Source organism: Branchiostoma lanceolatum, chromosome 4 (genome assembly GCF_035083965.1).
Source record: "Branchiostoma lanceolatum isolate klBraLanc5 chromosome 4, klBraLanc5.hap2, whole genome shotgun sequence".
Lineage (NCBI taxonomy): Eukaryota > Metazoa > Chordata > Leptocardii > Amphioxiformes > Branchiostomatidae > Branchiostoma > Branchiostoma lanceolatum.
This window is the reverse complement of record NC_089725.1, coordinates 25,914,802-25,940,237: the sequence shown is the minus strand read 5'-3', so window position 1 is coordinate 25,940,237 and position 25,436 is coordinate 25,914,802. Positions and strand designations below refer to the sequence as shown.

Genomic DNA, 25,436 nt, shown 5'->3' with positions numbered 1-25,436 from the left:
CCTCTAAACAGCACATCATCATTGATTCATGTCAGCCCCCGTTGAGTACATATACCAACACTATCAAGATGTATCTGGGTCATTCAGGGACTGCCCTTAACTGCTGTTAAGATACAGATGGTGTCTCCACTTGTGCGACTAGTGCTGCAATCATGACTGCTGGGTTGTAGGGTGTTTTTGAGTCTTCAGCAGTCAATCCTCCATTCAATTCATGTGTAATATCTTCTGGTTTGTAAACATCTGTGTTAGATATTAAAGCCAAAAATATTTACTCAAGCAACTGGATAAAATGTTATCCAGTTGCTTGAGTAACTATTTTTGGCTTATCTTACTACCTGGATGTCTGACCTTCATCGACGTCTGTGTTAGAGTTTTGGTGGTGTCTGTGAACGACTTGTCAAATGTGTAGTAAGCTTATTGAAAGAGTGACATATGTACTATAAATTGTGTAGAAACTTGCATTGAGAGAATGGCCACAAGGACAAATAAACCTGTGCACGTAAAAAACATTATCTCCAACAAGGCCAGCAAAATGAAAGGGACATTTGATTCATTAAAGCTTCTACCCAATGTAATTTAACAGGTGGCTGAGCTTGCATGTAAATCTGTACATCAGTAACGAATGGCTGAATTCTTACGTGGCTGTGTGCACCAGTGGCTTTATCACATGTATCTCTGTCTCCATTTCTCTAGTGTTATCAATGTAAATAATTTGTCGAGCCATGCTTAAATTTGCACCTTTCATCCATCTTGCTGTCATTTTCCAAGGGCACACGTTATCTTTGGCATCAGTTTTAATTTCAATGTAGTATTCATTGAACTGATGTGATTGTAATCTACGAGGGATTTTTCTGAGCCAGTGAGTCTGAGCTATCTGAAGGCTCATGCAACACTCAGCCCTTATCATCAATCCCCAGGGGGTACTCACTATGTATATTAGTGTTCTAAAAGTCTGAACAAGTGTCAAGGTGAAAATGCAGCTACGTTGTGAAGTTATCTGTGCTTCTTTGATGTTTACGTTTGGAGTACGTGTGGTAAAATACAAGTTGCCATCTCCTGTTTGCCTGTGTGTGGTTTTATTTGAAAGAGTTTTATACATGATGACTCAATACTGTTAAGACATAGGAAATGTTTGCTACACATATTGTACTGTGGTTGGGAAGTCAGTTACTGAAGTCATGTTCACAATATTTACTTCAAATTTCAAAACAATAAGTCACTCTATAGCCACTTTGTACTCTCCAAGCAGAGGTTAGGCTTCAGATTGTTTTGGATGTCTTTTAGGCATTTTTTGTCAGCCTTTATATTTTGTCAATTTTTCATTGTATACATTACCCATCTAAATTTGGCAATTGCGAATACAGACCAAGAAACCTGACTGACAAAATAGAAATGTTTAAAAAGACGTCCAAAACAAGACAGAGTCTAACCCCTGTTTTGAGAGTAGAAACTTGTTCCAGTCTTATTTTTGTAAAATTCTTTCCCAATTGGAATGTGCAGGACATAAAGACGTCACATTGGGGATGTCGATACAACCACAGCTGCTCATTTTCTCCCTTGTTGAGTACAACGTAGGAAAAACAAAGGAAGGAAGTGACTGAGACGTCAAGTCTAAAGCGCTGCAGCTGTGGAACTGCCTCAGAATAAATTTCTTCCTGATTCTGACATGATTTATCTGGACAAGGTCTACGTTAAGCGTAATGCCACTTGTATGAGAAAATAAGCTGCTTTCTGCATTGTTGTTTACATTTTTCACTTAAAACACAGACCTTAAGTGGTAAAGGCATACAATCAACCTGAAGGTTTCCCCCTCCAGATACTTGACAAAGTACAGGAAGATTTGACAAACATGTCTTAAAATGACACTTAACTACGATCTGCTCACAGCCATACAGCCTGACAATAGCATGTTTATAAAGATAACAAACAAGCTACTTTGACTGAGCTCTGATTAATGTTAACACACAAAAAGATCTGTACATCTCTGCCTGTTCCTTAAAACGCTATTTCTTGCGAAGTTGCAATCCCCTTCCCACCCATCGGTAATCCCACTGTCAGTGTACCCAACCAACTAATTACGTCCCCTTTACATTCCACACAATAAACTGTCAAAGTTTCGCTGTGCCAATCTCAGCACTTGTACCGCTGTCACAGTAAATCAAGTTCCCCTGGATGTGGTACGGCCTCCACGTGTGGTCTATTCATCAACACCCCAATTAGAACTTGAACTCCTTGTATTTCTTGGCAGCCTTGCCGCTGTCCTGCTGTGCCTTTTTGCGTTTCTGGAAATGAAAGACACGATCATTAAAGGCATTTGAAACAATAAATTATGTTATTGTACTATCAACTTGGTTTACATGTGCATGGATAATTTATTCTTGCTTTTACTATTGTTATTCTAGACTAGTCCATCGGAAGATGTATTGTGCCATGCCAGTAACAGCAAACAGGTGAAAAACTAATGAATTCTAGGCCTTCAGCTTATTTTTCAGAAAGCTGACTGTGACATATGTACAAAAAATCTGCTATATTTGTTGCCTTGAGAAGTCCACTTGACAATGACTTACAGCCGACTGTGACCTTGACATTCCACATCACAATGAAATATTTTGCGACCTACTGTAGTGTTACAAAGTAACCTCAGCAGAAATCTATCAGGAGATTTCTAGTTGTCTTTATCAAAGTCAGGAAGTGGGAATACCAGAAGATAAAAAGATACCTCATATATCAAATGAAGGTCACCATACCAAAGAATGAAATTCTGGCATTGAAAAGTGGAACACATGGGTCTTTGATTTTATAAATCATAAATTGTAACAGGACTTCTTTACTTCTGTTCTATTTCAATCCATCTCTGTTGTTCCTCTCTTCTCCCATACCACCCTTAATTTGTCCTGGGAATTACAAATGTACATTAATAATGCTAAATGAATTGATAAGCAAGACGTGCTTAGTCTGTGTTCCAATTACATCCCTCCCCCAGCACAATCAGTCTTATCTCCACAGGGTGGAGACATTTGTCTTACAGGCATTACTACATCACCTGATGCAGAAAGCCATCTCTTTTGTAGTCTAATTGACAAAAGTGGGAAGCCGTAACTCCATTTGGCCATTCTAAAATGACAAGCCACGCGATTACAGAAAAATTGGAACACAAAAAGGGGGATGAGGGAGCAGCTATCACATCATCTTATATCAATTTCTGCAACTAAATTCACACCACGTGTGAGATGAATATACAAAACTGTCAAGGCGCAAGTAAAATGGAAATCACAGTCCCATGCTCATGGGTTGTGCATTCATTTTCAGGTGAACCAGAAGCTGATACTAAATCTTTAATGCTTATTCCTGTTTATATATTTTTCCAATACTTATCATAATAATCATATATAGATCTGAATGAGAAAACATAAAAATGCAGAAGAAATTGTAACAACAGATGATGACAGGTCTATCAAAACTCAAACAAATACACTTCAATATGTTACAGGATGTAATCTCGTAAGATAATTTTAATGCTGATGTACTATTCATGCAGTCCATCTACTGAAAGGTGAAATCCTCAGAAAGCACTTTGTGCTGTCCACAATAATTTCATCTATCCTCCCTGGCCCTGGCCTACTTCTGGGTAGGAGGAAAATTACATCATAGCAATCATAAAACGGGGACACATCGCGATGAGGGGTCTCGCCAGACGAATTTGTAAAAATTTTATCACGTTTTCTTTTGGAATAACAACAAAATTCAATCTGTTGGCTAAGAGACAGAATAGGATATAAGATTACATCACCATATGCATCACTTTCTACGGTAAAAATAGGGAGGTGAGACAAGAACAGTCATTTGAGGAGTGGCACAAAAGCTTGTGTCCCTGTTATTGGTAAATTTTACATTCATTCTCCCATACAAAAAGATCAGAAATATAGAAATGAGTCTTAGAAATGAAACTGTCTAAATGTGGAAAATCAAAACAAAACTGTTACATATGTATCAAGACCCATCTCTTTAAATTTAATTAGAGGGGACACCTAAATGTATTCATTTCCATTAGCTCTATAATAGCATACTGAATCTGAATTAATTCTTTATTCATCAATCTTTAATTACTGGTTACAACACACTAGCAAGTCTTGACCAAGCTCAGTACCAATTATCAGTGAAACTTAACCTTCTCCCTGCTGCCTAACTCTGTAACCAATTGAGATGCTAAACAGTTCAGTGCACTAAAGGTTTTAAGAAACTGTGAAACAAATAACAAAACTAGGTTAAACCTGTCTTGCCACTGACCTGCTGTTTAGCACCGTGTTCTGCTACCATATAATTTATCAATCTTTCACTACTGATTACAAGACACTAGCAAGTCTTGACCAAGCTCAGTACCAACCATAAGGATCTGTGAAACAAAAAACAAACCAGCTGACACTGACCTTCTGTTTAGCGGCGTGTTCTGCTACCATGTCGCTCAGATCCTCCTTCTCCAGCTGACTCTGCTGCTCCTTCAGCTGCTGCTCATACCTGCAGGGAAACATCCATGTGAGTGGGCAGGTGTCAACAGGTGAGCCAACAGGTGTTTACAGGTAACCAAGCAGATGGAGGGATATTAGAGCAACTTCACAAATACAGGAAACTCAGAGAAGATAGTAAGCAAATCAGATAGACATACAGCAATCAGCATATGGATGGATGCACAGGAGTGCAGCTTGACAAATACAGGAAACTAAGAGAAGCAAGTAACTTAGATAGACACACAGGACTCAAACTGCCAACTGCATAAGCAACTTAGTGCAGGGAAAACTAAAGCTGTGAAAGGTAGTTGATGTCATGTGCTGGGTACAGAAGCACATGTGGATAAAATATGGCAAACAAAGAATGGAAATGGTTTTTAAGCAGGATCTAGTGTGATCTACAGGCCCTAAACTCTGCCATGGTGTAGGCAAAATCTGTTTGGTGCAGGAAATTTTGAATGTTGAAAAAAATACATGGTACAAGATACAACTTACAAGGGTAAACACAGGTAGCCAAATATCACATGTACACTACAGGGATGTGACAGGACTTACTTGGTCTGCATGGCCTGTGGGTCCAACTCCAGCTCACTGGGGTCCAGAGCAATCTCCACCCCGCCTGCCTCACCCAGGTCTGCCTTCTTACCTCCCGCTACAGCCTGCAGGGGGTGGGACAGATCAAGGAATGAGTTAATACCTAAATGTTACATTGGGTACAGCTACAGGTCTGGACCTGTCCCTGAACAATTAATCAAAGTAACCTGTGGTCTTCAATGATGACAGAAACATGAATTAACAGTTAACAGAACTTCAGGTATCTTATACAGAGACCCATGCTTCTGAAAGGATTTCAGATGGTGCAGATCCAAATGCCCATAAAATGTTTCCATCTTTTCATGCTCAATTTTCATCTTTGTGGTATGGTTAAGTATTGAATCTGAGGGAAGCACATACATTTCAAGACACCCATATGGCATGTATAATTCAGTAGCAAAAGCAACCTAACTAGATGTTAGCTGCAACAATCATTAAATCACCCAATTGAAAACACAGTAACTTGAAAAATATACCCATCGAAGCTAGTACATAAATTAAGCACTTTTGCAGTCCCTATAAAATAAATCTCTAAAACGCCCAGTTTTGTGGCATATCAAGTAATCGTAAATATCTGGTGCATTATCTTCTTTCAAATAACCCATTCCATGATAAAGCTCTAAAAGCGTATCCCTTTATTTTTGACTCACAGCTATGTCGTACACGTGTGTGGAACCCATCATCGCCCCGGCAACAGGACCGCCCTTCTTCTCCGGCAGCACGGTGTAGAGGGTGGGCGTCTCTCCCCTACAGACACGGAAACTCTCAAACTCAGTCAACAGGAAAATTAACAGATCTTATCTAAGATGAATCATTAATCATTACTTGTGACACTGACAAATCTCCAAACTTCAATTTAACTATATATGATACTCTGGAGTTCCATCAAAGCTAGTAAATCTTGTTACACAAATCTTATATAATAACTAAAGAGTGTTTCAATAGCCAACTATTCGCAGATCTGATTCTGAAATGATTCCCACTTTAGATCGAGCTTGAAAATAAAAGGGGGTTAATAACTATTGCATGTACTATAAATCTATGTATATGATATTCTAAAATTCTAGGTAGTAAATCCTGTCATCTAGGTTTTATCTGAGAGTGCTATATTTCCACGGCTAACCATCAGCATATCTGATTCTGAAATGATTTCCAATTAAGATTTGTCAACTTGAAGATAAAACTTAAAAGGGACTTAATAACTACTGCATGTACTATAATTCATAGGTAAAGCAATTAAAACATATTTGATATTCTGACATAGCCAGTAAATGCTGTCATCAAGGATTTATACGATAGTGCCATGTTTCTATGGCTAACCATCAGCAGATCTGATTCTGAAATAATTTCCACTGAAGATTTGCATCAACTTGAAAATAAAAGGGGATTAATAACTACTGCTATAATTCAGAGGAAAAGCAATTAAAATAAATAGGATATTCTGCAATTCCACCATAGCTAGTTAATCTTCGCATCAAAGTTTTATAACAAAGCCCCAATAAACGTGCTTCCATGGCCAAACATAAGTAGATCTGATTCTGAAGTAATTTCAACCCAGAAGATTTGTGTCAAGTGAAAAATAAAAGGGAATTAATAACTCCTGCGTTCCTATTTCTAACTATTGACAGCCAGAGCCAAATGGGACTACACCAGTATAAGGGCATTCTGATGACATTCACTTTTATACTACTAATAAAACAGATTGGTGCCTTAAGAAGGAAATTGATCCTTTCAAATATGATTGAAACTTTCAATTGTACTCAAACTTTTGATTGTTGAGAGCCTGTAAAAACTTCAAGGTTAGATATATTATCATCCATCAAATGGTTTTAAATCTACAGCTAAATTTTTCTGAGACAACTTCTGACTCACCCCTCCATGGCGTCCTCTATTCTCTTCTTCCTGAGTTCGATCATGTCTGGAGTCTCCATGCCGGTGGGGATGGACGTTGTGCCACTCGGAGTGATCAGGCCACTGTAATAACAACAACAAGACAAGGGCAGTCAGACAATCATTAGAGAAAGGGGTTAAGAAAAGCTCTAAGTTCAAGCAAAGCAGGTTTCACAAGTCAACAGAAACAAACAATGCTATCATTTCTCAATAGCATTATCCCAAATCCTTTCCCTGCTGCTGCCCAGTTGAAGAGGCTGCCACACGTGATTTATAAATATTTTTCGTTTTAACACTTTTCGTCTTGCACTGGATGTTCTGTCTATTCATACCACCACGCCATTTTCTTCCAGGGCGCGATGCTCCAATTTAAGGCAGCATTTGGTGGCCAGTATAGAATAGAGACCCCATAACAGACATATCTGGTGCCATATGTACACATCCCTGGGGGAAAGGTTGATGTGGTAATAGACACAGATGAACAATGAATGTCTGAAGTGTCTTACCCCTCTCCAGGTGTGATGAGCCCGGACCTGTCAGGCTCCTCCTCAGACTCCTCTTCTGACTCCTCCTCAGATTCTGACTCCTCAGACTCTGACTCCAGCTCCCCCCACAGCCCTCTCTCCACAGGCTCCTCCTCCACTTGAGTCTTTACAAACATTATCAAGGCATGAGATATGCTTTGCTACTATTTGTTGAACAACAGCTTACTTCTAAGATTTAGTATGATATATGTACTGATAATTTCTAACATTACTGAAGACAGTTGAAGTCAATGTAGGATAGAATATTGGTCTGAACTAGTGATAATTGATAATTGAAAATGATAATTGATACCTAAAATTACATCTTAAGTTGACTCCAAGTTGAATGACTCCTACCTGGAAGTCTGCAGCATTAGTACCGAACACATCCCCATAGAGGGGTTTCCCTGTCTCATCAACAGGGGGCTTCCCCCAGCCTCCAGCATGGTAACCAAAGGAACAGTTCTGTGGAGATAGTGGGGGAAAAATGGTCACTCACAGAATGGAGCATAGCATCAACAACTGTAAAGCCAGTGTCACACAGCAGGAAATAGTTCCTCTAACGAGTCTGCCTCTAACCTTCGCCGATCAACAAATTTGGCTGAAGGTCGTTGACAGGGTGACACCAGCTTAAACCAGACAGTCGTCTAATTTCAACAAATCAACCTAACTGATACTGCCCACATCAATATGTCAGAAGTTAAAGCTGTAATGTAATAATCATTTTACTTTGAAAGAAATTCCAGATGTGATGTGATGTAACAAAATAAAACCCTGAAGCTACAATATTAATAAGACTTGCTGGAAACTTTGTTACCTTACAATGCAACAAAAGTTACATACAAAAAGTTACATGATACTATAGAAGTTCTTACCTCTGGGATGGGTGCATTAAGTCCCGGTATTTTTAAGTTAGGATAAGATGGAGGGGGGCCGTATCTCTGCATGGCAATCAACCATGGTGGGGGGTACTTGTTGGCATTCTGGAAAAATGGAAAAAGAATGTCAACAAATAGCAGTCAACAAATGCAGAAAGGGGTATGTTACAGGATGCCAAATTCAGGTTTGCACTTTACATGCAGTTTCAGAAAAACTCTTTCCGATCTTTAAACTGAGTTTGAAACCATCCTGTTGGCTCATACGAGGACGATGCTCTGCAAGTGGTACCGTAATGGAGCAAATCTACAGTAAAAACGAAATGAAATTGTCACAATCCTTCAGTTTGCACAAGACAGTATTTAATGCCATAAGTGAACTGTTGAAAGTTGAATGTTGCATCAAAGGAGCAAAACTTACAGGTCCTACGGGCATGCCTAAGGCAATCCTGAGCTCATCTGACAAGTCTCCTGGCTTCTTCTCCTTCAGTCTGGTCTCAAACTCCTTACCCTGAAAATAGTAGGAACATTCATCTATCTAGTATGTGATACACAATACATACAAAGGGTCGATAGTGGTAAGTATATTACATGTTTGCCACAACCACTTTGAAAATTAGCAGATCAATTTTGTATGACTACAACATGACCATTTATCAAATACAAAAAAAAAGAAAAATTGGAGCACATTCATGTTGTCAACTGAATGCTATCATAAATCAACACGAGCATCCATGAAATAATGCTAGAAACATAAGAGAAATTCATGATGATACAGAAGTTACTTAAGCAACTGGATCGATTTTGTAAACAGTCAGACGTCACTGACTAAAGGATGCTACCGGAAACATCTACATGTAACTGTTAACAAAATCTATCCAGTTGCTTGAGTAACTGTTGTATTGTGTATCTCATCACCTGAATGTCAAACTTTCATCAACATAACCTCATAAGATTCCTACCTCATAGTACAAATCCCCATGGATGGTCATCTTGGGTTTTGTCTGCCACCTAAAGAAGGCATCGTGCAGCTTCTGGTAGTCGATGTCAATCTTCCCCATCTTGGGTCGAACCTTCTCCCTCATCTTGGCCTTCAGAGACTTCTGGTCCTCCTGATGACCGAGGAAAACATGGCACGAAAAAATTAGTATGAAAAAAAATGAAATTAAAATATTCCAGGTGCTGTACTCTCTAGTATCCTTTGTCATTGCACAAAAATTTGCTACAACGTGGCCAATAAAAAAAGAAAATGACACTGTAAATCTTGAAACTTTCATGGATTATCTTCATGGTGATCACTCTATAAATTCATGACACCGCGAAAATGTCTCTCTTGCATGACTATTGTACTGCATACATAAATATAGCGTCATAATTTAAAACAATGTGTGAAAACCTCCATTACCATCATACCACGAAATAAAACCATTGCAGAAGAAAATGAATCTACCGTTAGCAACGTTTAACAAAGCACATTGCCTGGACCTTCCAATTCAATCAGACTGAACCAGCTAACATTAATGAAACTATAACAAATAGTTTATGACATAATTTTTTCCTGGTAGCATTTTTGAAATCTAGTTGGATATCTAGACAATAAAGTGTGTAAACCCCCCACACTCCAGACCAACCTTCTCCTGCAGGGCTGCTCTCATCTCCATGATGCCAGTCCTCTTGATGAAGTCAGGCAGCTCAAACGGTGGCTTCTCAATACCACGCTTCCCCTGAAGGTACTTCCTCTTAAAACACCAGTGACGGGGAACTGGGACTGTGTTTCTTGTAGCCTAGATAATACACACCAGCCAAACAACATTCATCGGTCTAATATAATGTCTACAAACTTGGTTTGACTGTGACAGTGTCTTCAGTACATTCAACACCTACTGTTACACTGTATCCTGACAGTGGTTTAAAATGAAATATCATAAAGTGTGATAGGCACCACTCAGCTGTCATAATCATATACTAGCAATCGTGGTGCATATGTAGAAAAGAATTTATGGTCTTAATGTAGTACGTATACTATAAACATGCCTAATTTGTAGCTAAAACTGTGGTGGCTATTTTTGTCTACAATTATATGTTCCTGAGAAGTATATCAATATATCACATATCTTAAAGTGACTTGGATGTTCTTTAGGTAAATCTGTGTATAATATCTGTACTTGATCTGGCTTAAAGTAGGGGGAAAAAAGCATTTCTAGCCCTGTTTTGGTGTTAAACAACGTCATTCCTCACCTTGAGCCAGACGAGCAGTTTGGGGTCCTGTGCGGTGACGTCGTGCATCTCCACCACATCCGGCCGCTGCACCAGCTGTTTCAGCTCCGCCACACTCAGCCGGTTCATCCGACGCAGCTTCTTCTTCGACAACTTTGGGCCGTCATCCTTTTTCTTTAAGAGACAAACAATTGGATTAAGCTTTAGTCTTCGTCTTTGACAGCAGGGCCCTTTGTGATAGCCACAGGTAACCCTGGCTATGCATACTGAACAGCCAAACCAATAGATAGATAAATAAATAAATAAACTTAATGTCCAATGTTGATACATATTTGATGATACACTTTCAGGCTAAGGTCTCATAACTAGAAGTTGAAGACCGCAGTGTCTTTACAGACAGAACTCTACCCTCCTACCCATATCGACCAAGTTTTCCACATATCAGAAGTACGATCAACATAAGACAAATACACATCATACAGTCAAGTCAAGCCTGTACAAGTAACCATCTCTGCATATGGGCCACTTGGCCAATGTGAACACTTTTTGGTGTTAACTTCTCAGAAAGTTTTTTCCATTGACACAAGCAATAACAATCCTGTCTATAGTGACCACCTGTCCACATAGATCAGATTTAATTTCTGTCCGAAGTTTTTTTTTAGCAGGTCTGACTGTTCTGTGCTGACACCTTACGATTTCTCCATACTACCCAAACTCAAACACCCGTTCCTTTGGCAAGGTCCAATACTAATACATGTACCTCATCTTCCATGTCATCGTCTATCAGGTCTTCCATGTCCAGAAGTTGCTTCTTCTCTGGCTTGGGTTCTTCCTTCTTTGAGGCATGGTCTTCATCTTTTTCTTTCTCCTTGGCTGGCTCATTCAGCTGGAAGATAAAAACAGACCACATTATTACTGCCTGTATGTTTCACATTGGAATAACACATGTTCCTGGTACAACAATAACCTCAATCAGTCTATGGATGATGAGTCTGCTTTGACGTAAAGCAACAGGACAAATAGATGGTACATGTATCATCTACATTACAATCGCTTCTCTTTTGAGGACGATAATTTTCAAACGAAATCTACTCAATGAATGGAAAATTTTGCCACTTTGTTCTCTGGCTAAATTCAAGGCACACTGGTTTACTAAATTATACTATACTGTCAATAGGAAGACTAGGAGTAGGACATCTTACTGTGCATAGAAATATACAGTCAACATAGAAAGCCAGTTAAAAATGTCAAGAAAAAAATTTGACAGTTCAGAGAGCAGTACAATGTTCAAGACTGTTTACACTGGTGTAAATGTGATGTAAAGAACTCATCTACTTGTCTAGATAAGACAGATTTGCTGTACTACAAAAATCTACCTGCGTAGAATGAGTCAACACTTGAATACAAGTACATGTACCTTGAAGGCTTAAAATATCCGGTTGAACTCTACATTCAGCACATTGGGGTCAACGTATTTGTACTCATCTACTTGTCTCTAAGACAATCTAGTTGTACTAGAAAAATCTACTTGCGTAGGGCAAGTCTACACTTGAATACAAGTACCTTGAAGGCTTCAAATATCTTGTTGAACTCTGCATATGCGGGGTTGTTGATCTGTACGGCCTCGGTGACATACTCCACCTCCACGTCATCAGGCTCAACCTCACGCTGCAGCTCCAGGTTACGCTCGTTCCTCTCCTGCTCCAGACGTGCACGAGCCTTTCTGCGCTTCTTCTTCTTCTTACGCTGCTTGTTCTTGGACTGAGGAAACATTCAACAACAACCTTTCAGATCTTTTTCATACATTGACTTAGATAGGAACATTTCACCATTTTGTAATAGCACCACATTTTATCAAAACAGTAGTTCTGATAATCATGGTAAAAACAATAAGGAAAAGCTTCTTGAATTTTATAAAGAAATTTGTTTTTACATCTTTCATAGAGGGGGTATTTAAGACACATGGAAGACCTCAACACAACACAGACACAGGAAATACAAAAGATCAAACCTTCAGTGGCCTAATTTTGCAAACCACCACTGCTAATTTGTAACTTGGTAACTTACATCTATTTTACGCAAGGCAACAGTTACTCAAGCAACTGGATAGATTTACAATTGTCAGACGTTTGGAAGACAGGGTGCTGTCTGAAACATCTGACCTTTTTCAAATCTATCCAGTAGCCTGAATAACTGTTGCCTTGTGTAAGATTGAAGTAAGTTAACAAGTTACAAATTAGCAGGTGGTCAACCAATGTGGTTTGCAGATTAGGCCACTGAAGGTTGGATCTTGTGTATTTTTTGTGTCTGTGTTTAGGTCTTACTACCTGCATGTCTAACCTTCGTTGACTCACCTCTTTCTTGTTCTGTGCCTCCTCCTGTGTGGATGGCTCTTCAAACTCCAGCTCGTCCATGTCAGCCTCTTCCTCCTCAGGTTCAGGCTCAGGCATGGCGGCAACCTCCTGTTCTCTGGCGTTCTACAGGCACATGGTGTATTAATGTAAAGTTTCATATGGAGTAACTGAAGGAATAGCACATTGTACAATATATCAACATGTACTGCTGGGCATACTTTGGTACATAAATGGCACAAGGAATGTCAACATACAGCAAAAAAAAAGAAGCGAAAGTTTGTGTTTCCCAACAAACATCTTACACTTGGTAACATAACCTAGCAGTTTTGCTTGGATCAATGAATATTTCCTTACATTTGGTAGTTAGTGGGGTTGATCACCTGCACAAGGTACTCCCTCCTAAACAAGGTTGAACCTATGTGGTATAAGTCACACTTACTTTGAAAGACAGGACCTTCTCCAGAGCCTGGGGCAGCTTGACTTCTGGCTGAGGGGGTGGAGGGGGACCGTCCTCACCACGATCGCCCTCTGAAGGAGGGGGGCCCTGCTGGGAGGGGGGAGGCCCACGCTGACCGGGGGCAGGGCCACGAGGAGGGGGTCCCTGCGTTCCTGGGGGTGGATGTCGGGTAGGGGGTGCACCTGGTGGAACCCTGGTACCCGGAGGGGGGAGAAGTCCTGAAGAGGTGCCTGGGGGTTGCTGGCCAGGGGGTGGGGTGGGCAGCAGGGGATCTGAAGAATGGATAGAAGAAGAATCCTCTTCACAACTACAGATTAGGATTGCTAAAATCACAATGCTAAATACGTCTCCTTGTACATGTATGTGCATAACTGTCTTGTGGCTGAAGAACCATCTCTTAGGTACAGTAATATCTCAATGAGAGGTGAAAATCTGTAATCAGAATCAGAATTCTGGTAAATGAATATACATGTACTGCAGGCATTGCCTGTTCAACAGATAAAGCTGTCTGTTAGCAGCTCATAACCAAATCTACTAACGTCTTTCCTGGTGCATCATTCTCATCCTGGGCGGCGGTCCTTGGGCATCCATGTCTTTGTCAAAGGGAAAAACATTAGTGAATAGTAAACTAGATTTTAACCCTAGTCCTGCTACGCCCGGCAATTGCCGGGTTGTACATTATTGTTCTGTATGCAAGCCCAGACAATTGCTGGGTTGGGAATATTTCTACAATGCGCTAGTTGCACCCGCGGTTGTTGTACAGCGTGGTAACTAAAATTGAGCAATATCAAACGAGTACCCTTTCTTTCAAATTTTTCTACGCACTTCAGCAGTGGGGGTATATTTTTGCTCTGGAACTCCAGCAGGACAAGGGTTAAAAGTTTCATAGAGATTATTCCTAGCCTGGAGTCCAGCATTGTTAGCTTTATTCTGCTTCCAATGGTTGCTACTTCGTTGGAAGAAGAATAAAGCTAACCAACCTGGACTTCAGGCTAGCTTATCCCGGCACAAATTTGTACTACACATTTTCGTAGAAAGTAGTTTTTTTAATCAGACTATGGTTTGCTTTACAACACCAGGTTTTCAATATTTGTATAGCACAGAAAAATTTGTATTATTCGTGAAACTAGACAAGCCGTGTATCATTGGATCCATATGTTCATACATCTACAACTGTCTTAAGAAGCAAGAAAAAATTGAGCCTGTACATAGCAGTATTGATTAGTCATTAGATGACGTAAGATATCGTGTTTTGATATCAATGCAACTATACTTCTGCTTTATCACTATGAGCTGTACTTAGCTTGTAAGAGCAGAAACGTATACTTGCAGTTCAGTTATGTACCAGTGGTTGAAAGGTGGTTCTAAAGGAAGAAGGGAAACTGGTCTAATTCCAGATTAGAGGCTGTTGTCATTTACGGGCCAATATTGTCTCTTTCTCAGACTTTTCACAGATGATTCATCAATTTGTTTACTTCCCAACCGACCCCAAGAAAAATAAGTCAGCTTCCTTACTTCTCTGCTGCTGCGGTGGCACTCCAGGGGGTGGTGGGACCTGCTGGCCGGGAGGGGGGATCTGTTGGGGCATGTCCGGCGGGGGGGTGTCCCTGTGCTCCTGCTCCTGCTGCTGACGTCTCATGGCGTCCTCCTGCTGACGGCGAGCCTGCTGCATCTCCTCCTTCTGTTTCTCTATCAGGGCCTGTCAGTTAAAACCACACAGGTCATTTCGAGGGAGCCTTTTTGAGGCATTAAAAGTTAAAATCCTCCCACACCATTATTGATGTATAGGGCGGTGCCCATCTCCATTTCATAGCCCTGGGCCACACTGTGGTGCAATCACTGTAGCAGGGGGCTAGTCCACTGGCAGTGAAGTGTGTTTAACTTCCATACTGTTTCAGAAGTATGTACCATTTTTATAAAGTCTTTGGTATGACTTGATGCACCTCTTGTCCAGAGGTGTCCTACCTGGGGCTTGAACCCCAGTCCTTCTGGTCCAAGTAATTTGAACCAGATGTGGTGAGAGGCAGAAGGCGCAGACCACTACACCACAGGGACACCCCCCTTCTTTAGGCATAGGATACTGTAAATCCACTTGATATTGCGCTTGGCAATTCTAGTGGTTGGGGGGAAAGGGAGGAGTCCACGGCATCTGGTTTTAATGGTGGGAACAAACATCACTATCTCAAATGCTAGTAATCAGATGTTTGCGATGATGCAAATTTTAACAGTTGACAAGTGACCGTTAAAGAAGCTAAAATCAAGTTACCGTTAACAAATAAAGAATTACAGTAATATGTTCTGTGTATATGATAAGCTAACAAAATTACAAATACATGTACACATTTTGCATCTGTTATCAAACTACCAGCAAGCTTGTGTAAAGATTTTCTACTTTTTTAAATACTTTTTACTAAAAGCATTTTGAGGAGACAGTCAACCGTACTCTGAGCCGACTCACATCCAGTGGCATTGAGGATCACTTTGACACCACCTTTGCAGAAATCAATAAAAACATTGTACTCATTATAAGATGCTCTTCATGCTTGAAAAGCACCACTTGTAAAGAAGCCCCACCTGCTGCTGCAGCTTCATCAGCTCCTGCTCTTTTGCCTGCTGCTCCATCATGGCCCGCTGCTGCTGCTCAGCAAGCTGGGGACACATTCAACAGTCAAACTAAACCCACAAGTTTCCTTTCTATCGAGGACGAAACGGACATGGCAATCCACCAGAGAGAAATACTTATGAATGAAAGGGAAATCCCAGCATTGAGCAAAGAAGGAAGCTCAGAAACGGACACATTGGCAGAAAAGTGCATCTTGATGTGATACAGAAGGAGGCACAAGACAGACCATGGTCTAAGGTTAAGGTAAAACAGATGACGGAAAAGATGGGAAGACAATATCAGAGAATGGACAAACATGACACTACATGAAGCATTGACATTCTCTCTGCCGAAGTAGCCATTTGGCATCAAATTTGTACTAGTTACATGATTAAGCAGCAGGGAGCAGGTTAAGGAGAACAGAAAACCAAGTAGAGTGGAAAAAAACAGATATCCTGTGGTTTGCATAGTTAGACTAAGAGATACATGTAGCTAACATGAAATGGCTGCCAGTTGTCCCTACCCTGCGCTGCTGCTCCACCGCCAGGATCTGCTGGGCCTTCTTCTGCTCCTCCAGCAGGCGGTGCTCCTCCATGGCCTTGCGCTGGGCCTCCTGCACCTGCTGCACCTGCTGGGCCTGGTGCGCCCGGATCTTCTCCACCTCCAGAAGCTGCTGCTGAGCACGGCCCAGCTGCAGCAGCTGGTCTTCCTGGACCTGCAGGCAGGTGCAAACATGTCAGTTGTTTTAAAGGTAAAAGAACTCCCATAGCTTTTTTGAAGCTGTGGGGGTAGTGGGTTACCACCATGCACTGTGTCTAGGGCACGGTATTGGAAGGTGTAGCCAACAGCTACTAGTCTAGTCTTTCTGGACCTTCAGGCAGGTGCAAGCATGTCAGTACGCTACAGTAAAAACTGCCCCAAAAGACCACTCGGGGGACCAATAAAGTCTGGTCTACATGTTTGTGGACAGGTGGTCACTATAGACAGGATTCTTCATGCTTGTGTCAATGTGAAAAATTATATAAGGGACCACCAAAAAGTGGTCACATTGGCCAGGTGGTCTTTCATAAAGGTAATCACTTGTTTGAGTGCAGTTAATTGTCTTTTTTTCTAGAACCATCATGATTCATAGTGACCTAGTGACTTCTTGTAACCAGTCAGAACGTATCTAATATTAGACATGACATACACGCACATATCCAAACACATTCTTCTTACAGCATGTTGCTTGTTGCTTCTTATAGATCTAGCATGTTGCTTGTAAGGCCAATCAAGCTAGTCCTCATCAGACTGTTTTCTTTTCTTCCCAACCCACCTGTTTCTGCTGCTGCTCCTGTTCAGCGAGGATTCGAGCCTGTTCCTGAGCCAGCCGCAACTTCACTTCCTCTCCAGAAGTCTCCTTTGTTTGTAAAAGACATCAAACGAATTGTTTAAAAAAACTTAGAAATGAGGTGGCATTATAGGCAAAGCAACCTTAATTTTCTCTTTGGAATTGAGGTTAACATACAAGAACCCCCCATTACATTTGGAAGTTAATTATTCCAATAAAAACAATATCTGATCATCTTTTCTACCGCCATTTACAATGAAGAAAGACCCTATCCTTACATAAGAGCATACATATGTTATGCCCATTCATGGTTCTTCCTACCCAACAACATTCTACTATATTCTGTTGATCTGTCCTATTTTTATCACCCTTATCCCAACCATGCAATGAGAAATCACGGATAGAACGTTAAGTGGAGGTCCTGTGTTTAGGAGAGCCACATCTTGAACACGTAAAAACAAACACACTTATCAAAAAGAGCAGGGGTCCTTGCCGGTGTAAGTGAATGAAATAAATGTACCAAGATATGCAGCTTGTACTGTTCAATACAAACTTGGCGTGTTATGCCATAAGGCAGTTTCCAGGTTATACGATACAAACAAACATCTCAATCTACCTTGGGAGGTGTTGGGATGACCAGGCCGGGTGGGGGGAGGACAGCTGCCTGGCTGGCTGGGGGAGCTGCAGCAGGAACCTGCAGTAACGAACAGTAGTAAATAAGTACGGACCTTTCTATGAATACATGTATTTCTACATTCTCTACATACAGGCATGAAATTTTAATGCAATACCTTGAAATATTTGGTCATAAAAGTTTGACAGCAAAACAGAAAAGCATCCTAAAACATGAAAGGATAAGAAGCCCAATAACCCCATGAACACCAAACAAAAAAGACCTTCACACAGATAATATAAAGAATTTAAAACTCAATATTTTTCCTACACCTTAACAGGCATTACTTTTTCAGTGTGTACTCACACTACCAATACAGACAGGTGACAAACCCATTGCTTTCATTACTGCATCATTGTAGTAGTAACTTTAAAAAAAGGATCATCAAAAAAACATCCCACAGGTACGTTAAGTACAAGTCTCACCTGTGGCATCTGCTGGGAGCTGGCAGGCTGTAGCTGAGGAGGGGCGACCATCTGTGGAGGGGCTGACGGCTGGGAGGGCGGGGCCATCTGGGGGATGTGCTGCTGCTGGGACACCTGGGGGACAGGTGCACCCATAGGGGGGGCCTGCGTCATCTGGGGGGGCTGGAGCTGCCTGGCGGGGGGTGGAGGCTGGGTAGAGGACGGCGGGATCATCTGGTGCTGTGAGACGGGGGACGGTGCCATCTGGGGCTGAGACTGAGGGGGTACCATCTGAGGGGGCTGCACCATTTGCGGAGGGGGGACCATCTGGGGGGGTCCCAGCTGCATGACCTGTGGAGCCATCTGCTGCAGCTGGGCAGGGGGCTGGGGAGGGGGGCGTGCAGGGGGTTCAGGCTGCGGGGACTGCTGGAGGACAGGTGGCAGCTGAGGGGCCACTGGATAACAAGATAAGGTGTCTGTGAGATGGGCTGTTATAGATAAATCATTGGGCTCAACTAGCAGATCAGATGGAAAAGCTCATGTCAACTGATGGACCTACAACTTCAACAAAAATATTGGAGCAACAAACATATACAGTATATCGAGTCGACCTGTGTCCTGAATAGGATGTTGTCTCTAGGATCAATTTGTGCTTGTGTCCCTGACCATGTGTACCATACTGTTAAAAGTAAATTGAATTTCTGTCAGTTACTAGGATCTACACAACCACCTGTTTTCTTTACCATTTTTCTAGCTGGTTGACAACTGCTTTGTTGTTGTCAATCTATTCTTTTACATTGGCATTACCAGTTATAGTACTTATACCAGTAAATATCTACATGAACAAGCAAAAGAACTACATACAGTGAACTGAAGTGTTTCTCAACTGCACATGAACAACAGTACTTTCCATCCCTGCCAAACGATGATCAGGTAAAGATACTAACTTGCTTGTTCCCTTTGTGCCTGAGCCTCTCTCTCCATTTCCATTTGTGCTGCTTGGTGTTGCTACAGGGAAAAGATCAAGACAGTTTTCAATTCAAACATGAATACACCATTTAACATCAATAGCTTTGGGACTACCTTTGACCTGTGTTTTCTATCAACAGTAGTGCTTACTAGTACCACTGAAATATACCTGCAAACTAGACATTGTATCGCATCAAAAACATAGATAGCATATCAAAGCACATGGCAAGACAATGTCTTTCTCATAGTTATACATGTACATGTATCATTTACGTACATGTAATTATAACAGAAAATATTGAATACACCTTAGTGCTGTACTTAATTGTCTGGTTAAATCTACTAGAAAGAACAACTGTACACACAACTTACCCTCTTGTAGAACTCAAAGAGCCTGTTCACCAGCTCTGCTTTCAGACCTGAAAAGTAGTCACAGATACTTTAAACACTAAGTCAATCTAACAGTAACAAGCAGAAATAAATCTATCACACAGTAAAATTTGCCTGAATCAGTAGAAGACATGTCACACAGTTCACTCCATAAAAGGTGCTGAACAAGATATTCAATACACTGAACAGGACCTGCTATTTTAATCATGCATATGTAAAATAACTTATTGACTATTCCAGTATTGGCACAAAACCATACATAGGATGTCTGACTTCCCTACATGTACAAACAACCAAGGGCCATGCAGCAACAAATCCAAGTTGAACTTGCCAACTATGGTCGTACGGTACTTCACTAGCCAAGTACAGTTGAATATACTACAGGAAGGTCAGATATAGACTTAAAGAACAACAAATACACAAAAATATACCACTATCAGGGACATCTATATGAATCAAGAGGAGAGGTTGACAAGAATATTCATACTGACTTAATTTGGTAAAAATTTTACTTATACAAATGTATATGTGACAAGCGGACATGAAAATCAGAGAGAGTTTACATACATGCACTATCCTTTCCACCTGAATTCAGTATTTTCATCAAAGAGACCTTTGTACAATTTGTAACATTAGCAACAGATTAATAAATAGGACAGATTCATAAGGTTCAATACAAATCTTTGAAAAACATATACAAAATCTACATACATCTTGGTCCACCACTGTAACACACCAAGGTTATGTCAATAGTCACAATACTTATTGATCCAAATTTTAACAGGTTTCTGGTGAAATGGATCTAACAATGTTACATTTGGCTTACTGAACTGTTCAACATCAGCATTTACATGGCCAAAAACAGCGTGGGTGCATACACCAAGTAACCAGTATAAACCAGTTCAACAAGATAGAATATTTAGATCTTTTGTTGTTCAACATGTGGTAGATGTCCTTGAGGCTTCACCCAACAGGCTTGCAACTGGCTTGATATCAATCAGCCAAAGTTCAAAGAGCCAAAAATACTTGAAGATTGAAATCATTGGTGTTGAACAACTCTATAAACATACCAAGACTATGTAACGTACTGCAGGTGGGTATGTGCATTTGGATTTGAACAGGTTGGATGTAGTGGGCAATCAAATGTTTTGTTGGTTACACATTGTTTTTATTCATTTTAGGCCACCCTAGCCTAATTTTTTTTGTTGCTTCTCAGAATAGCCTGTCCTGTTTTTCCCATTTTGAAAAAAAATAAAATCTGTGGCTATTCCCATTCACAAATTTTAACTCTTACTATCTGTTCAGTTGTAAAACTCAATAGCCACTAAAATAGATTATAAAGGCTTGCACATGCCTAAAAAGTGTGGTCACATTGATCATAAGTTGTAATTTTTCATTCATTAAAACTATTTCTCAATATCAATCCATATATTACATGGCAAAAGGTAATTTTGTTACTAGAATTATAGTACTAGATCAAACAAAGGAGTGCATAGCATTAAAACAAGCCATACAAAGCTGAAACTTGAACAATCCTCTAATTATACTTTATGTTATATTAACCCTAATCTTCAACCCAGACTATTTGCAAAATAATTCATTTTTTTTCGGCCTGTCGCTCTAGTTTTTTTCGGAAAAAATCTGAGAACCAACAAATAAAATTGGTGTGGCCTTATCTCATTTATTGAAATTGCAACAAAGCAATACACAGGTCACCCAGGCAGCATTGGTAATGTCACATTGTGCAACTGGAGTAAGTTACTACTGTAGCAGGGCTGTCTCCAGCTTTGAATGTATTGTTTTTCCTTCCCACTCATTGTCTGGGGGCCGATGTTTTGAGTTTTCGTTGTTAAATTCATCATTTCAAGCTTACCAAGATACATTTTCATCAATTTCATGTCATAAAGTTCAGATATGGGGACGGACTGGTTGAATTTTTTTCCGTCCCAACAAGCAAATTTCTGTCTTGGGATGAAGGGACGGGTCCTGGAGACAGCCCTGTACTATAGACTAGATAAGAATGTAGATAGTTGTGTCATGTTATACAACTGGGCAACTGGATGATCAAAGTTTATGGCCAAACCTGTTGCAATCTGAAGAGCTAAAGGTGCAGCTAGCAACATTTGGTTTTAGATGAAGCAAATTAGATCATTCTGGATAATGCAACACAAATCAAATCTGTGTGTAGATGAACAGACTGTAACTTAACTGGCATACATAATTCTATTTCTAGTATTTCTAAAGGCAGGTTTGTACCAAGATATTCAATTATTATACATCTGTATTATTCGGACATCAAAAGCAGTCATGAAATCCATAACAATTAAAATTATAGCTATATGGGACAAAAGTCTCTACATTATCACTCTGGGAGGCATGCCTTAGAAATAGAAGACTTAAGCACTAGTATGTTAGTTACACAGATTTGATGAATTGGTAGTGATTATTAATATTATTTAGTGCCTTAATATTTTATCCGGCAATATTGTGCATTAGTAATTTCCTGAAATTGTGCAATTTTTCAGGTAATATTTGTTTATCAACCTGGACAATATTTCGCAGGAATCAACTAGTGGATTGTGTATCACAAGAATTACATATGATTAGAAAGGGGGATATATATATACAGCGTTCCCGCCAGCCCAGGTTAAGAGTGCGTCCACCAAAATATAATAAGGAGGGGGAGCGCCGAAGGCGCGACCCGACCGCCGAAGGCGGTCGCAATTTAGGGGGGTCCGGGGGGATTCTCCCCCGGGAAATTTTGGATCTTCAAGCCTTCAGAAACGCAATCTCCCGCATTTTGAGAGACAAATCATGCGATTGAGAGTGGTTGTCAGTGGTCCCTTTTACCGCCGCCATTGTCATTATCGGTGGCAGTGCTAACGAGAACGACCCAAAAATGTGCTTTTCAAAACGCAGGAAATCGGTAGATTATGTTGTCACCCGTTGTTGTTTACTTCTAACACATTGTTTTACTTCAATATTCGTGTTTTGAGGTACGTGGATACTGACCAAGTTTGATAATGAGCATGGAAAATACTATTTAAGTCTTTGATTAGTTTGATAAAACCGGCTATCAGTTTTCATTTTATGTTCGATCGTTTGTTCTCGACCGGAGAGTTCGTTTTTATGTCACTAACACCGGTAGTTCTCGTGAACGTTACTAACAGGAAAAGGTAAGTAAACATGAGCTTACAAGTAATTTTCACAAGCAGGCCGTAGTTTATTAAAAAACATAACGTTCGTAACGTTACCGAGTACGAAACTAGTTGATTATCGGACGATATGCGATAAGTATAGAATCCATTTGTCGGTCAAAGAAGCATAAATTACCGTCACAAAAGTGAACATGACATCCAGGCCGGTTCAATGTTGGGTCAATCCTAGAAAATCAATGATCATCCAGTGGCAAAATCGTAGCTGCAAGGCAAACAGTCCTACAGGCGACAGCCATGGAAAAGAAAGTTGTGTCTCTACAGAAAAGCCGTGCGTGCTTCGGCTCCCAGTGACGACTCTCCATGCTTTCTTCATCCTGTACGTACCATTCTTTTTTTCCTAGATGTACGTAAAACTATGCTCATACTCGTGCAGTCATACTGCGAGCCAGAGATCAGGTCTTTGCGTCAATTTTCCAATAGCAAATTGAACGAAATCGCGACACAACTTTTGACAAGATGGCTGCACTGAGGTGTGTTCACCGCATCCAAACGTAAAAGAGGGAAATCATGATCACATTGTAAGTTGATAAACACAATGACATTTCTCTATATAAAATCGAAGGATTACAATAAGTTGGGTGTGATTTTAGTGAATTGTATTAGTTTCTGGGACATACATAATTTTTTTCATGTATCGATGTGCTTGCCGTGTGCTTTGTTACGTTGTGATGCTATCGTCCTTCAGGCGTTTCATGATCATGTTTGGCGCGAACCTTTCGCCTGAGCTCGTCCCAGTTCATGATCAAGATATAAACGGCTTGTAAAATACTAATAGAGCCGCAAATATCTGCATGACTGTCATTAAAAAAGTACAATGAGGGCAACAACACGATATTTAGAGGCGCTCCTTGTTCGAGTGAATCTTGTGTACTGGCCCCGCGGCCGTAGGACCGTCGGCACTTCACTGAACTTCGGATCTTAGGGCTCACGGGGGCGTGTCTCACTGGGGCCAGGGCCGCCCGGCGTGAGTTTGATGTTTTTAAGGCGTGCGGTGATCCGCCCCTGGGCATGGACTGCTAACAATGCGTAACAGAGAGCCCTGGGAGTACATCGTAGGCTTCTTTCTTACTAATAGAGCGGTTGTTCTAAGATTCTAGTTCCACTTGTGACAGAAATTAGCCTCCCTTCAAAATTTTGTTTGGACGCACTCAGCCCAGCTGAGTGCGTCTTTTCCAAAAAAAGTGCGTCCAAAGACGCACTGAGGTATGCCTGGCGGGAACGCTGTATATATATATAGAATACAACATGGGGTATTCCATATCGACCGAGGTACCAGCCTGACCGCGGGTCGGATCACCCGACGGCTGTAGGCCGGAGGGAGATCCGACCCGCGGGAGGGCTGGGACCGAGGGTGATGTGGAATACATCGTGTTGTATTTTATTTATGTCATACCTTGGTCATACCCACCCGACAAAACACACATTTCAATGCGGAACACAAAACTGCAACAACATTGATTCTAACCTCCGAATCCAGTATTTGAATTTCCAACGGCGGCGCAACCGGCGCGCTCGAAACGCATTCGAAATATTCTATGGAAGCCTGTGTGATAACACTCCCGAACCCTATGTGATCCGGATAGTTATCACACGTTTGGAGGTACAAAGTTTACAATTAATTTAATATCTATTACGCTGCTTTTTAGATTGTATTTACCACTGTTTATTTACTTGTAGTCTATGTGCTTTGTATTGTCTTGTGTGTGGGCCACGACACCAGCAACAGCTGCCTGTGGCCCACGTGTATTGTATCGTTTACAATTTGAATAAATCACAAATCATGTAAAGCCATGCTTCGAAAGGATATAAAATAAAATAAGGACAAAAATATGAAACTCTAGAGGTACACTGTGGTAAGCATCATCTACAAAAAGGTTAAAGTACATCAAAGTATTGCCTGACACTTTCCTAACAGATATCCAGAAAGTATAGATACGAAAAGACAACTGTAGGATAATCTGCAACAAACAACGTTACCAACCTTTTGTCTGTGACCACACTACAAATTAATAAAGTGTGGGCAAACCAGGATGTTGCTGAGCTATATGTCGGACTTCGGTGTATTTTGTACACAAAAATATCTGTGGACAGTGTCGTTGTTATTTGGGCTATCCATAACATCTACATTTGCTGCGGAGAAACGATCAGTTGCCCATAGCACCAGCGGCAATCTTGAAAATTTGCCCCAGAACTTGTATTATTTTGGGGAGGGGGGTGATTTTGAATGTTTATTTTCAGCATCAAATTGAGGTCCCAAAACAACATACTCCCTTCCAAAAAGTGCATCAGATATTTCTTACCTGATACCGCCAAGCCAAGTTCAGACAACTTGGCTTTGAGGTCTGTAACCCTCAACTTTTGCAGCTCCTGCACCGTCGGAGTCGGCATGTCGGCCATTTTGTACGAGCGTGCAAGCTACGCACTGACGATACCA

General features: G+C 40.8%; 1 protein-coding gene across 3 annotated transcripts; it reads right to left on the bottom strand.

The window, feature by feature from the left end:
* Positions 1 to 1,059: 1,059 nt before the first annotated feature.
* On the bottom strand, positions 1,060 to 25,436 carry LOC136433686 (splicing factor 3B subunit 2-like). Of its 3 annotated transcripts, none has more exons than XM_066426120.1 (26): positions 25,303 to 25,436; positions 19,767 to 19,813; positions 19,373 to 19,433; positions 18,447 to 18,880; positions 17,965 to 18,042; positions 17,334 to 17,417; positions 16,542 to 16,733; positions 15,991 to 16,065; positions 14,932 to 15,115; positions 13,956 to 14,009; positions 13,399 to 13,688; positions 12,960 to 13,082; positions 12,169 to 12,366; positions 11,366 to 11,491; positions 10,627 to 10,779; positions 10,020 to 10,172; positions 9,351 to 9,500; positions 8,810 to 8,899; positions 8,389 to 8,496; positions 7,871 to 7,978; positions 7,496 to 7,638; positions 6,972 to 7,073; positions 5,750 to 5,846; positions 5,061 to 5,164; positions 4,428 to 4,515; positions 1,060 to 2,282 (listed from the first exon to the last, which is right to left on the bottom strand). In XM_066426120.1, the coding sequence occupies exons 1-26, from the start codon at positions 25,397 to 25,399 to the stop codon at positions 2,217 to 2,219; spliced, it is 3,405 nt and encodes a 1,134-aa protein (XP_066282217.1). In that variant the 5' UTR covers positions 25,400 to 25,436; the 3' UTR covers positions 1,060 to 2,216. The 3 variants fall into 3 exon arrangements, with proteins under 3 accessions (XP_066282217.1, XP_066282219.1, XP_066282218.1); XM_066426122.1 differs by lacking the exon at positions 25,303 to 25,436 and adding an exon at positions 20,496 to 20,778; XM_066426121.1 differs by lacking the exon at positions 13,956 to 14,009.

Bases quoted from the DNA above. Each gene is read 5' to 3' on its own strand.
- LOC136433686 (XM_066426120.1), bottom strand. From the start codon at position 25,399: ATGGCCGACATGCCGACTCCGACGGTGCAGGAGCTGCAAAAGTTGAGG. The intron at 16,066-16,541 runs GTAGGGACAACT...ATGTGTCCCCAG, and splicing joins CGGTGGAGCAGCAGCGCAGG to CTTGCTGAGCAGCAGCAGCG. The intron at 9,501-10,019 runs GTTGGTCTGGAG...CTCGGTCATCAG, and splicing joins GAGCAGCCCTGCAGGAGAAG to GAGGACCAGAAGTCTCTGAA.